The following is a 13325-nucleotide window of genomic DNA, read 5'->3' as shown; positions in this document are numbered from 1 at the left end:
TTCTACGGCTGGCTTTGCTTACCACCTGGCTACCCCTAACCCGGCCAACAGCCCCCCCCCCTCCGCTTCTCCTTCACCCAAATCCAGATAGCTGATGTCCTGAAAGAGCTGCAAAATCTGGACCCCTACAAATCAGCTGGGCTAGACATTCTGGACCATCTCTTTCTAAAATTCTCCACCTCAATTGTTGCAACCCCTATTACTAGCCTGTTCAACCTCTCTTTCCTATCGTCTGAGATCCCTAAAGATTGGAAAGCTGCCGGAGTCATCCCCTTCTTCAGAGGGGGAGACACTCTAGACCCAAACTGTTATAGACCTATATCCATCCTGCCCTGCCTTTCTAAAGTCTTCGAAAGCCAAGTTAATAAACACATCACTGACCATTTCAAATCCCACCGTACCTTCTCCTCTATGCAATCAGGTTTCCGAGCTGGTCGTGGGTGCACCTCAGCCACACTCAAGGTCCTAAACAATATCATAACTGCCATCGATAAAAGACAGTACTGTGCAGCCTTCTTAATCGACCTGGCCAAGGCTTTCGACTCTGTCAATCACCGCATTCTTATTGGCAGACTCAACAGCCTTGGTTTCTCAAATGACTGCCTCGCCTGGTTCACCAAGTACTTCTCAGACAGAGTTCAGTGTGTCAAATCGGAGGGCCTGTTTTCCGGACCTTTGTCAGTCTCTGCGTGGGTGCCACAGGGTTCAATTCTCGGGCCAACTCTTTTCTCTGTATACATCAATGATGTCGCTCCTGCTGCTGGTGATTCTCCGATCCATTTCTACGCAGACAACACCATTCTGTATACTTCTGGCCCTTCTTTGGACACTGTGTTAACAAACCCCCAGACAAGCTTCAATGCCATACAACACTCCTTCCGTGGCCTCCAACTGCTCTTAAATACAAGTAAAACTAAATGTATGCTCTTCAACCGATCGCTGCCTGCACCCGCCCAACTAGCATCACTACTCTGGACGGTTCTGACTTAGAATATACGGACAACTACAGATACAGTTGAAGTCGGAAGTTTACATACACCTTAGCCAAATACATTTAAACTCAGTTTTTCACAATTCCTGACATTTAATCCTCGTAACAATTCTCTGTCTTAGGTCAGTTAGGATCACCACTTTATTTTAAGAATGTGAAATGTCAGAATAATAGTAGAGTGATTTATTTCAGCTTTTATTTCTTTCATCACATTCCCAGTGGGTCAGAAGTTTACATACACTCAATTAGTATTTGGTAGCATTGCCTTTTAACTTGTTTAACTTGGGTCGAACGTTTTTGGGAGCCTTCCACAACCTTCCCACAATAAGTTGGGTGAATTTTGTCCCATTCCCCCTGACAGAGCTGGAGTAACTGAGTCAAGTTTGTAGGCCTCCTTGCTCACACACGCTTTTTCAGTTCTGCCCACACATTTTTTATAGGAATGAGGTTAGAGCTTTGTGATGGTCAATACCTTGACTTTGTTGTCCTTAAGCCATTTTGCCACAACTTTGGAAGTATGCTTGGGGTCATTGTCCATTTGGATGACCCATTTGCGACCAAGATTTAACTACCTGACTGATGTCTTGAGATGTTGCTTCAATATATGAACATAATTTTCCTACCTCATGACTTCATCTATTTTGTGTAGTGCACCAGTCCCTCCCTTAGCAAAGCACCCCCACACCATGATGCTGCCACCCCCGTGCTTCACGGTTGGGATGGTGTTCTTCGGCTTGCAATCCTCCCCCTTTTTCCTCTAAACATAACGATGGTCATTATGGCCAAACAGTTCTATTTTTGTTTCATCAGACCAGGAGACATTTCTCCAAAAAGTACGATCTTTGTCCCCATGCGCAGTTGCAAATAGTTTTGGAGCGGTGGCTTCTTCCTTGCTGAGTGGCCTTTCAGGTTATGTCAATATAGGATTTGTTTTACTGAAGATATAGATACTTCTGTACCTGTTTCCTCCAGCATCTTCACAAGGTCCTTTGCTGTTGTTCTGGGATTGATTTGGACTTTTCGCACCAAAGTACGTTCATCTCTAGGAGACATAACTCGTATACTTCCTGAGCGGTATGACGGCTGTGTGGTTCCATGGTGTTTTTACTTGCATACTATTGTTTGTACAGATGAATGTGGTACCTTCATGCGTTTGAAAATTGTTCCCAAAGATGAACCAGACTTTTGGAGGTCTACAATTTGTTTTCTGAGGTCTTGGCTGAGGCACTGAGTTTGAAGGTAGGCCTTGAAATACATCCACAGGTACACCTCCAATTGTCGTCATTAGCCTATCAGAAGCTTCTAAAGCCATGAAATCATTTTCAGGAATTTTCCAAGCTGTTTAAAGGCACATTCACCTTGGTGTATGTAAACTTCTGACCCACTGGAATTGTGATACAGTCAATTATAAGTGAAATAATCTGTCTGTAAACAATTGTTGGAAAAATGACTTGTCATGCACAAAGTAGATATCCTAACCAACTTGCCAAAACCATCGTTTCTTAGCAAGAGATTTGTGGAGTGGTTGAGAAACACGTTTTAATGACTCCAATCTAAGTGTATGTAAACTTCCGACTTCAACTGTACCTAGGTCTGTTTAGACTGTAAACTCTCCTTCCAGACTCATTAAGCATCTCAAATCCAAAATTAAATCTAGAATCGGCTTCCTATTTCGCAACAAAGCCTTCTTCACTCATGCTGCTAAACATACCCTCGTGAAACTGACTATCCTACCGATCCTTGACTTTGGCGATGTAATTTACAAAATTGCCTCCAACATTCTACTCAGCAAATTATATGTAGTCTATCACAGTGCCATCTGTTTTGTCACCAAAGCCCCGTATACTACCCATCACTGCGACCTGTATGCTCTCATTGGCTGGCCCTCGCTTCATATTCGTTGCCAAAACCACTGGCTCCAGGTCATCTATAACTCTTTGCTAGGTAAAGCCCCGCCATATCTCAGCTCACTGGTCACCATAGCAACACACACCAGTAGCACACGCTCCAGCAGGTATATTTCACTGGTCATCCCCAAAGCCAACTCCTCATTGGCTGCCTTTCCTTCCATGATTGGAGTGAATTGCAAAAGTCACTGAAGCTGGAGTCTTATATCTCCCTCTCTAACTTTAAGCATAAGCTGTCAGAGCAGCTTACCGATCACTGAACCTGCACACAGCCCATCTGTAAATTGCCCACCCAACTACCTCATTCCTCAAATTGTTATTTATTTTTGCTCTTTTTGCACCCTAGTATCTCTACTTGCACATCATCATCTGCACATCTATCACTCCAGTGTTAATGCTACATTGTAATTATTTCGCCACTATGGCCTATTTATTGCCTTACCTCCCTAATCTTACTACATTTGCACACACTGTACATAGATATTTTTTTTTCTATTGTGTTATTGACTGTTTGTTTGTTTATGTGTAACTCTGTGTTGTTGTTTTTGTCGCACTGCTTTGCTTTATCTTGGCCAGGTCGCAGTTGTAAATGAGAACTTGTTCTCAACTGGCCTACCTGGTTAAATAAGGGTGAGAGAGAAAAAATATTGGCGAGGACATCGGTAAGCAACTGATTACTGACTCATCCGTGGCGCCTTGTTTTAGTATTGCACTTGACGAAAGCACTGATTTTAGTGACATTGCCCAATTATGTGTTTGGGTCCGCTTCCCTCAAAACGAGTCATTCAGAAAGGAACTTTTATGTTTACTGCCCCTTCAGGATCAAACACGAGGAGAGGATATTCTGAAAGCCCTTGTTACATTTTTTGCTGATAGTAATATTGACTGGTCAAATCTGGCATCTTTGTGCACTGACGGCGCCCCAAACATGTGAGGGAAGGAGAAGAGACTCAATAATGAACATTGTGAAACAAAAACAGAGAAACAGACTGACCAATGGACACCTGGTTTGCCTCACAAGCATTGCAACAACAGACTATACATTTAGAATGAATTCAGTCAAGGAGGAAAATGGACATTTTTGCTTATCCAACTACTGAGGTAACCCTTAATATGGGTCTTACACACATCAAATAGGCTACATCACATGTATATATTTGTGATGTGCTGTACATCAAATAATTTGTATGTGCTCTCTGAATTTGCTCTCAATTGATAATTGATAATATTGGAAGAAAAAGTACAACAAATTTAAAGATCTGTGTGGCCCTCTGAATGATTGTCTCAACCTAAAGTGGCCCCCTTATAAAGAATTGTGAGTAATACTGATGTAGAGTTTGTGTGTGTGTGCGTGCGTGGGAGATGGGGCCAGGAGTTGAATAATTGATCATAATCCTTGACACCCTGCTGGGCTTCACAGAACGACAGCCCAAACATCATCATCGCTTCCTTCCGCCCAAACACAGCTCTCCATTAATTTCAGTTACTTTTCATGAGGGACAGTTTTAATTGGGACACGTCATGAGCACAGATTGGAGGATTCATTAAAAAAAGCTGACAAACAAAGTTTTAAAATCAGAAAGTGTTCAAAAACACTGGCATTCGTGTTTGTTTTCCTCGACACACAAGGAAAGAATCAGTCGATTTGCCATAATATAACTCCAACAGACATTGAAATGAATCTGCTTGAGTGAGAAATGCACTGGAATTAAAAGCCTCTCTCTGACCTGGGTCTTAATCTAAAGTCTCTGGTCTAGAGAAGAAAGACCACTTTTTTCAACCGCTGCAGTGTATGCAACGAACAGAGTTCTATGAGTGTGCTACACCAGACTACATGATCTTAGATGAAACAGTAGGCGTATGACAGAGGAGGCTACAGTTATGGAATCATCAACGCCAAAATGATCATAACAATCTACTGTTTCTATAATGAGGACATGTATTGGTTTACTTCATCCTTCTTCTTGCTTTCCTGCCTGCAGCTCTGTAGTGATTGTTTACTAACCTTCAGCTGTCCCTCCTACAAGCCACTCTTCCTGGGTTTGGCTCTCTAATACACTGACTGGCATCCCAAGTGGGTGGACCAGAACAACACTGGTGTTTTTCTCTGGTAGTGTGGGTACTGGATATGTGCACTCATGTCAGGACCCTGACCTGAAACTGAACCGGGCTTTTCCTTGAGCACCATTCACAAAAAAATCGATGATGCTCTGATGAAAACACTTATGTTTTTATATGCCTAGGCTATTTTCTCAATAGAAAATCATATTCAATGTTTTTGATTTGCTGTGCTTATATTTGATTCCTATCTGTTGTGTTGCCCTCTGCTAACATGCATTTCAACAATGTTCTACCACTCCGTCCGTGCCTTTTTCAGTTTCATTGTGTGGATGTTTCACTTGCTGGTGAAAAATAATGATCAAGCTCCATAGTATCATACTGTTATGGGTTATTCACTTATCAAGAGGATTATGAAACACAGTGTTCATTTGATCCTTTATGTTTGATTGCTATAAAACCAGGTACCACGTCATTTCTCAGGTTGGGTCATGTTGGCCAAACCTTTGCGGGTTGACTGACATGTTGATGAATCAGGGAGTTGTCCCTGTAAGGAATGCACTGCCTCCCTTCAATTACTAATGCTCACAGATTTGTTGATATTGCCTATTGAGACAAAGCTTAAGCTGATTTAGTATGTTACGATAAAAATGCAACTTTAGGCCTATAATAAAGCATTCCATGCATCATCGCATTTGCAGACTTATGTAGGCTACTATTCCTAATGTGATGAGTGGATTGGATAGTAATCATTTAGGCTAATAATATAACTCAAATCATTGTATGCAAACAAAGACTGTTCAATTCATGGCTGGCTATATCAAATTAGTTTCTCATTTTTTTGCAGGGGAATTTTTTTTGCCTTTTTATAAAAACATTTCATGAAATTCTACACTTTATGACTGGAGACATTAGGTGAAACATTTGTATTTATTTTTAGACACAAATGACAGGATAAACTACACTGCTGACACTGACAAACAGGTCGATAAAAACAACATTGTCTGATCCATATGTAACCTTTATTTCTCTAGGCAAGTAATAACACATTCTTATTTACAATGACGGCCAACCCCGGACGACGCTGGGCCAATTGTGCGCCGCCCTATGGGACTCCCAATCACGTCCGGATGTGATACAGCCTGGATTCGAACCAGGGACTGTAGTGACACATCTTGTATTGAGATGCAGTGTCTTAGGCCACTCGGGAGCAATATAAAAGGCCTGAGAGAAGGGAAGACTCATACAATATGATGTCCTTGTAACCTGGAGGAGGAAATGATTGCCCAAAAACACATTTTCAAGTGGCACTGACCCAACAATGATAAAGAGTGAATATGAGCACTCATCAGGGATATGGCCGATGCTCTCCGCTGGTGCCAAATAGGCAGGCCTAGGGAATACTGTTCGCTCAGTTTAGTTGAGAATTTTGATAACTTAAAGACATATTAGAATCTTGTCTTCTCTTTACAGCAATAACTATTTGCTTTCCAAACTGTTTTCCTGCGATTGTATTTTAAAATATTGTGGTATGCCTGGCTGGGCCTCTACTTTTCACTGACAGTCTCAACTCAACAATCATCTGCTTAGCATTTGCTGCTCGCGCTGCCCAAACTGCGGGCCCTTCCAACTGTAGACGATGCGATTTAAAGCAATCCACAGCTGCGTTTTTTAAAAAATAGGCTAATGGTCCTCTGTAGCCAAATCATGCTTTCTGGTGTAGTAGCCTATTTTTATGTTATTTATTGGAGTAGGCTAATTAGGCTATATAATTAGGCTATATCATTAGGCTATATAATTAGGCTATATCATTAGGCTATATCATTAGGCTATATCATTAGGCTATATCATTAGGCTATATCATTTTGGCAATTTACTTTAAAGCAAGCTTATTATATATGTATGTATGATTTCAGTGAATCAGTGCTGAGGAAGTGGCTTTGAGAGATGTGATCTTCTGCATGTCTCGCATTCTCTGTTTCCCAAAGATGAATAACAATTACAACATGCTTGCAAATCTACAGTATCAACCACCATGCACAGTGTTTAGCAACATAGCTATGATCATGGTATCCTATGTGATATTGAGTCAAAGACACCTCTGCTCTCAAACTTTATGGACTTGCCAGACACTGTGTTAACCAGGCCGTTCAGGATATCAACCATCTTCAGTCAGAGGCCCAGACAGTTTCAGTCACGGATGGATTGCAAATGTTGACACACATCTCCATCTATACCAGTGGTTTTAGTGTTATCTACCTCAAGAATGAGAAACGCTGAAATTAAAGGGGTGTCTTTTTTTTCTATGGCTTCTTCAAGCAGAATCAGACATCTTGGGACATGGTCAATTCACTCCTCTAGGGTTTGGTGACACTGGTGTCACGTTAGCTTGTATAGCATGATGCTATATGTGGCTATGCTGTCTGGAGCTACCTGTATGCTAAATGTGTATTTTCTATCTGGGACCAAGCTAACCTGTGATTGTACTGAGTGGCGTTTGAGTGAGGATTAGCAGGCCCAGGGGTGGGGCAGGTGGCGTATGGATTTGCCTAGCGCTGCATTTAGCTTGACTAGGCTGGCTGTGTTGCTAGAGCTGTCATTGTCAATGGACAGGTAATCATACCAGTTGGAGGCAAAAGTTAGCACTGTAAAAGGGCGGCCGCCAAGGGGGGCTAGCATAGCATTTGTGGGGTCTAAATCCCAACAAAAAGCTAGAAAGATACTTCAAGGGATAGTTAGGCCTAGGCTAATCATAGCCCATTTTAAGGCTATATTTTGCACGGTCTTCCTCACCCATGAGATTTAGCAAGATCAAAGTAGCCTCCATGGTTTCAGCTAAATCTATCATCACGTTACTTTCCCATGACATCAATGCCCATCAGCAAATTGAAAAGGGGTTGGGACATGTTTATCTGGGTCTCATTGTCTTTTTGGGCATTTGACTTTAAATATCTGAAGGTTGAAAGACAAAGGAGGGGATATGGAGACAATGGAGGCAACACTGTTGTTACTGTTTGATTTGAACAGCAACGCAGCAGCAAGGAACTAGAACCAAGCTGTAGGACAAAATCTGCCCTACTTATTTGTCACATTACCTATTTATTTACCTTTGCCTCTCTGTTATTGAATGGGACCTTCAAATTTCATCTGGCTAGGCGACACAATATACGAACCGTCAGTGTTAGTTTGTTTTATATTAGCATTTCAGGACTGGCACGAGGCACGCAAGGTCACAAAGGCAGGCCATAGTGTTATTGACTGTCTGCTGTAATTCTACTTGATTGCCTTTGACATTGGCTGTGAACTGTCAATGCACAGTAGAGTCTGTCATAGTGGATTATGGAACTAATGCCATCCTTTCCATGCCTACTACGATTGCAGTATACAAGGAATGGTTTTTAGATTCTAGTCTGTCATCGCTTTACCTGATCACCCAATGTTGATCACCCAATGTTGATCACCCAATGTTGATCACCCAATGTTGATCACCCAATGTTTTTTGTTTTTTTCTCACTATTCGAAGGCAAGTTTAATCATTTGAGGTGATTTTTATTTTAAAACCTGGATCTTTTAGCCTAATACAGTGTAAGTTTAGAAGCAAGTTCATTCATAAAATACTGCCAAACCTGAACCTTTCTTCATGGCATAAGTCTATTTCACAACAGGATAGGCAGCCTGCTCATTTGGTTTTTCTTCTCTCCCTGTGATGGTGACAGCAGATGCGAGGGAGGCTTCCTCAAGATGAATAATACATTATAAGCCACAGAAAGACAGAATCATTGCAATCAATGTGACACGTTATTCATCTTCCTGCTCCCTCTGTAAATAGTGAGAGCTGAGGCATGAAAACAAACCATGGCAAAAGAAAACGGAGCCTTACAAATGGGTTCCAACACTTCTGATATAGGGTATGGCCATTGCTTTGTCATCGCCCCTAGTCGATGACTTGAATTCATCAGTTATTTCTAATGCTGACTGAATTAGTGCAAAAATAAATGAAAGTAACAAGTCATGGCTAAACAATTGTGACTTGATAAGAATGTCTTTCTTCTGTTTTTGCACAGGCAGAAGAGAATTTGTCCAGCGGCTGAAACTCGAAGCGACACTCAATGTCCACGATGGCTGTGTAAGTACACACTACCCACCCTTGTTTGTGTCTGTGGTGTACACTGTGCACATCTGTCCCTCCTTTCATCTTTAGAGCACTTCACCATTCACCCTCCCCCGCTGTCTGTCTGTCTGTGTGTGAAACCTTGAGTCTGACCGACTGAGTGATGGACAGACACAGACGGGGACGGACGGACGGACAGACAGACGGGGACTGACTGACGGACAGACAGACAGACGGGGACGGACAGACAGACGGGGACTGATTGACGGACAGACAGACGGGGACTGACGGACGGACAGACGGGGATGGACGGACAGACAGATGGGGACTGACTGACAGACAGACAGACGGGGACTGATTGACGGACAGACAGACCGGGACTGACGGACAGACAGACAGACGGGGACTGACGGACAGACAGACAGATGGGGACTGATGGATGGACGGACAGACAGACCTGGACTGACGGACAGACAGACGTGGACTGACAGACAGACAGAGAGACAGACAGACGTGGACTGATGGACAGACAGAGAGACGGACGGGGACTGACGGACAGACTGGCGGGGACTGATGGACAGGGACTGACTGACAGGCGGACGGGGACTGACTGACGGATGGACGGGGACTGACAGAGGGACGGACGGGGACGGACGGACGGATGGACGGGGACTGACAGAGGGACGGACGGGGACGGGCAGACGGACGGATAGACGGGGACTGACGGACAGACAGAGAGACAGACGTGGACTGACAGACGGACAGAGAGACAGACAGACGTGGACTGACGGACGGACAGAGAGACAGTCAGACGTGGACTGACAGACAGAGAGAGAGACAGACGTGGACTGACGGACAGACAGGCGGACGGGGGACTGGCGGACAGACAGACGGACGGGGACTGATGGACAGACAGACAGACGGGGACTGATGGACGGATGGATAGACTGGGACAAACAGGGATGGACGGGGACTGACAGACGTGGACGGACGTACGGACATAGGGGGACTGACGGACGGACGGGGACTGACGGACAGACATACGGGGGCTGACGGGCGGACAGACCGTGCTTCTACACCTGCATTGCTTGCTGTTTGGGGTTTTAGGCTGGGTTTCTGTACAGCACTTTGAGATATCAGCTGATGTACGAAGGGCTATATAAATAAATTTGATTTGATTTGATTTGACTGGGACTAACTGACGGACATACCGGGACTTACAGGCGGACAGACTGGGACTGACTGACGGACATACGGGGACTGACGGACCGATGGGGACTGACGGACGGTCGGAGGGGAACCGACGGACAAACAGACAGACAGGCGGGGACTGACAGACAGACGGACATACAGCGACTGATGGAGGACATACATACAGGGAGTGACGGACAGACCTACTGTACAATCCAGGTGTGCAAAGCTCTTAGAGACTTACCCAGAAAGACTCACAGCTGTAATCACTGTCAAAGGTGATTGTAATATGTATTGACTCAGGGGTGTGAATATTTATATAAATTCAATATTTCTGTATTTCATTTTCAATAAATGTGCAAAAACAATTGTCGTTATGGGGTATGTGTGTGTAGATGGGTGTGAAAAAAATGATTGAATCCATTTCGAATTCAGGCTGTACCACAACAGATAAGTCAAGGGGTATGAATACTTTCTTAAGCTACTTTACATTAGGAATATATATACAGTTGAAGTTGGAAGTTTACAAACATTTCAACCACTCTTATTTCAACCACTCCACACATTTATTGTTAACGAACTATAGTTTTGGCAAGTTGGTTAGGACATCTACTTTGCATGACACAAGTCATTTTTACAACAATTGTTTACAGACAAATTATTTCACTTATAATTCACTATCACAATTCCAGTGGGTCAGAAATTTACATACACTAAGTTGACTGTGCCTGCCTTTAAACAGCTTGGAAAATTCCAAACTCAGTGCCTCTTTGCTTGACATCATGGGAAAATCAAAAGAAATCAGCCAAGACTTCAGAAAAATAATTGTAGACCTCCACAAGTCTGGTTCATCCTTGGGAGCAATTTACAAACGCCTGAAGGTACCACGTTCATCTGTACAAACAATAGTACACAAGTATAAACACTGTAGGACCATGCAGCTGTCATACCGCTCAGGAAGGAGACGCGTTCTGCCTCCTAGAGATGAATGTACTTTGGTGCGAAAAGTGGAAATCAATCCCAGAACAACAGCAAAGGACCTTGTGAAGATGCTGGAGGAAACAGGTACAAAAGTGTCTGTATCCACAGTAAAGCGAGTCCTATATTGACATAACCTGAAAGGCCGCTCAGCAAGGAAGAAGCACTGCTCCAAAACCGCCATAAAAAAGCGAGACTACGGTTTGCAACTGCACATGGGGACGAAGATCGTACTTTTTGGAGAAAAGTCCTCTGGTCTGATGAAATAAAAATAGAACTGTTCTGTCAAAATGACCATCGTTATGTTTGGAGGAAAAAGGGGGAGGCTTGCAAGCTGAAGAACACCATCCCAACCGTGAAGCACAGGGGTGGCAGCATCATGTTGTTGGGGTGCTTTGCTGCAGGAGGGACTGGTGCACTTCACAAAATAGATGGCATCATGAGGGGAAATTATGTGGATATATTGAAGCAACATCTCAAGACATCAGTCAGGAAGTAAAAGCTTGGTCGCAAATGGGTCTTCCAAATGGACAATGACCCCAAGCATACTTCCAAAGTTGTGGCAAAATGGCTTAAGGACAACAAAGTCAAGGTATTGGAGTGGCCATCACAAAGCCCTGACCTCAGTCCTATAGAACAGTTGTGGGCAGAACTGAAAAAGCATGTGCAAGCAAGGAGGCCTACAAACCTGACTCAGTTACACCAGCTCTGTCAGGAGGAATGGGACAGAATTCACCCAACTTATTGTGGGAAGCTTGTGGAAGGCAACCTGAAACGTTTGACCCAAGTTAAACAATTTAAAGGCAATGCTACCAAACACTCAATTAGTATATGTAAACTTCTGACCCACTGGGAATGTGATGAAAGAAATAAAAGATGAAATAAATAATTCTCTCCTATTATTCTGACATTTCATATACTTTAAAAAAAAAGTGGTGATCCTAACTGACCTAAGACAGGGGATTTTTACGACGATGAAATGTCAGGAATTGTGAAAAAATGGATTTAAATGTATTTGGCTGTGGTGTATGTAAACTTCTGACTTCAACTGTATGTATTTTTTTAAATAACTAGTTCTCAAGATTTGAAAATAAGTTTTCAGTGAATAGCCTATTTATTGCACAATCTCAACCTACATTTGTACAAACATTTTCTGTAACATCAAATGTTGTGCTTTTCTAGGTTGATACCAGTTAACAGCAGTGTAGTATTTAATAGCGTGGCTGTGAGTGTTGAGCTCTGACCAGTCTGCTGATATCTTTTTGAAACCCGAGGCAGCCTTATGGTCAGTCACACACACTGTCACACTGTGAGCCTGCCAGTCACTCCCTCTACCACTGCAAACAGCCTGATGCTGGCTTGGGCCAAGGATTCTGTCATTCTAATCCTGTCCATTCAGTTGGTTGGAGTCTTCTGTTTGAAAAATAAAGAGAAAAATAATTGATAAAACTGCTGCTTAGTACAAACAAAAAGTGTTGGCCGCCTCGCTTCGCGTTCTCAGGAAACTATGCAGTATTTTGTTTTTTATGTATTATTTCTTACATTGTTACCCCTGGAAATCTTAAGTTTTATCACATACAGCCGGGAGGAACTATTGGATATAAGAGCAACGTGAACTTACCAACATTACGACCAGGAATAGGACTTTCCCGAAGCGGATCCTCTGTTTGGACCACCACCCAGGACAATGGATCGGATCCCAGCCGGACCCAAAATAACGACGCCGCAGGAGGGGCGGTCTTCTGGTCAGGCGCCGTAGACGGGCACATCACGCACCACTCCAGAGTTTACTACTCGCCAACGTCCAGTCTCTTGACAACAAGGTAGACGAAATCCTAGCAAGGGTTGCCTTCCAGAGAGACATCAGAGACTGTAACGTTCTCTGTTTCAGGGAAACATGGCTCACTCGCTATTGGAGTCGGTACAGCCACCTGGTTTCTTCATGCATCGGCCGACAGAAACAAACATCTCTCTGGTAAGAGGAAGAGCGGAGGCCTTATGTTTAACGAGACGTGGTGTGATCATAACAACATACAGGAACTCAAGTCCTTTGGCTCACCTGACCTAGAATTCCTTACAATCAAATGTC

The 13325-nt window shown here is 43.3% G+C and overlaps 1 protein-coding gene across 9 annotated transcripts in view; it reads left to right on the top strand.

Annotated features, from left to right (window-relative positions):
* LOC109870876 (DDB1- and CUL4-associated factor 6) overlaps positions 1 to 13325 on the top strand; it is a 73360-nt gene that overhangs the window by 14110 nt on the left and 45925 nt on the right. For all 9 annotated transcript variants that reach the window (XM_031805367.1, XM_031805366.1, XM_020461563.2 and 6 more), the window contains exon 2: positions 9021 to 9082. In XM_031805367.1, the coding sequence (XP_031661227.1) occupies positions 9021 to 9082 (62 nt within the window). The remainder of the gene's footprint in view (positions 1 to 9020; positions 9083 to 13325) is intronic.

This window comes from Oncorhynchus kisutch, linkage group LG26 (assembly GCF_002021735.2).
Source record: "Oncorhynchus kisutch isolate 150728-3 linkage group LG26, Okis_V2, whole genome shotgun sequence".
In the NCBI taxonomy this organism is placed as follows: domain Eukaryota; kingdom Metazoa; phylum Chordata; class Actinopteri; order Salmoniformes; family Salmonidae; genus Oncorhynchus; species Oncorhynchus kisutch.
The sequence above is the reverse complement of the archived record's forward strand: the minus strand, read 5'-3'. Positions and strand labels throughout refer to the sequence as shown.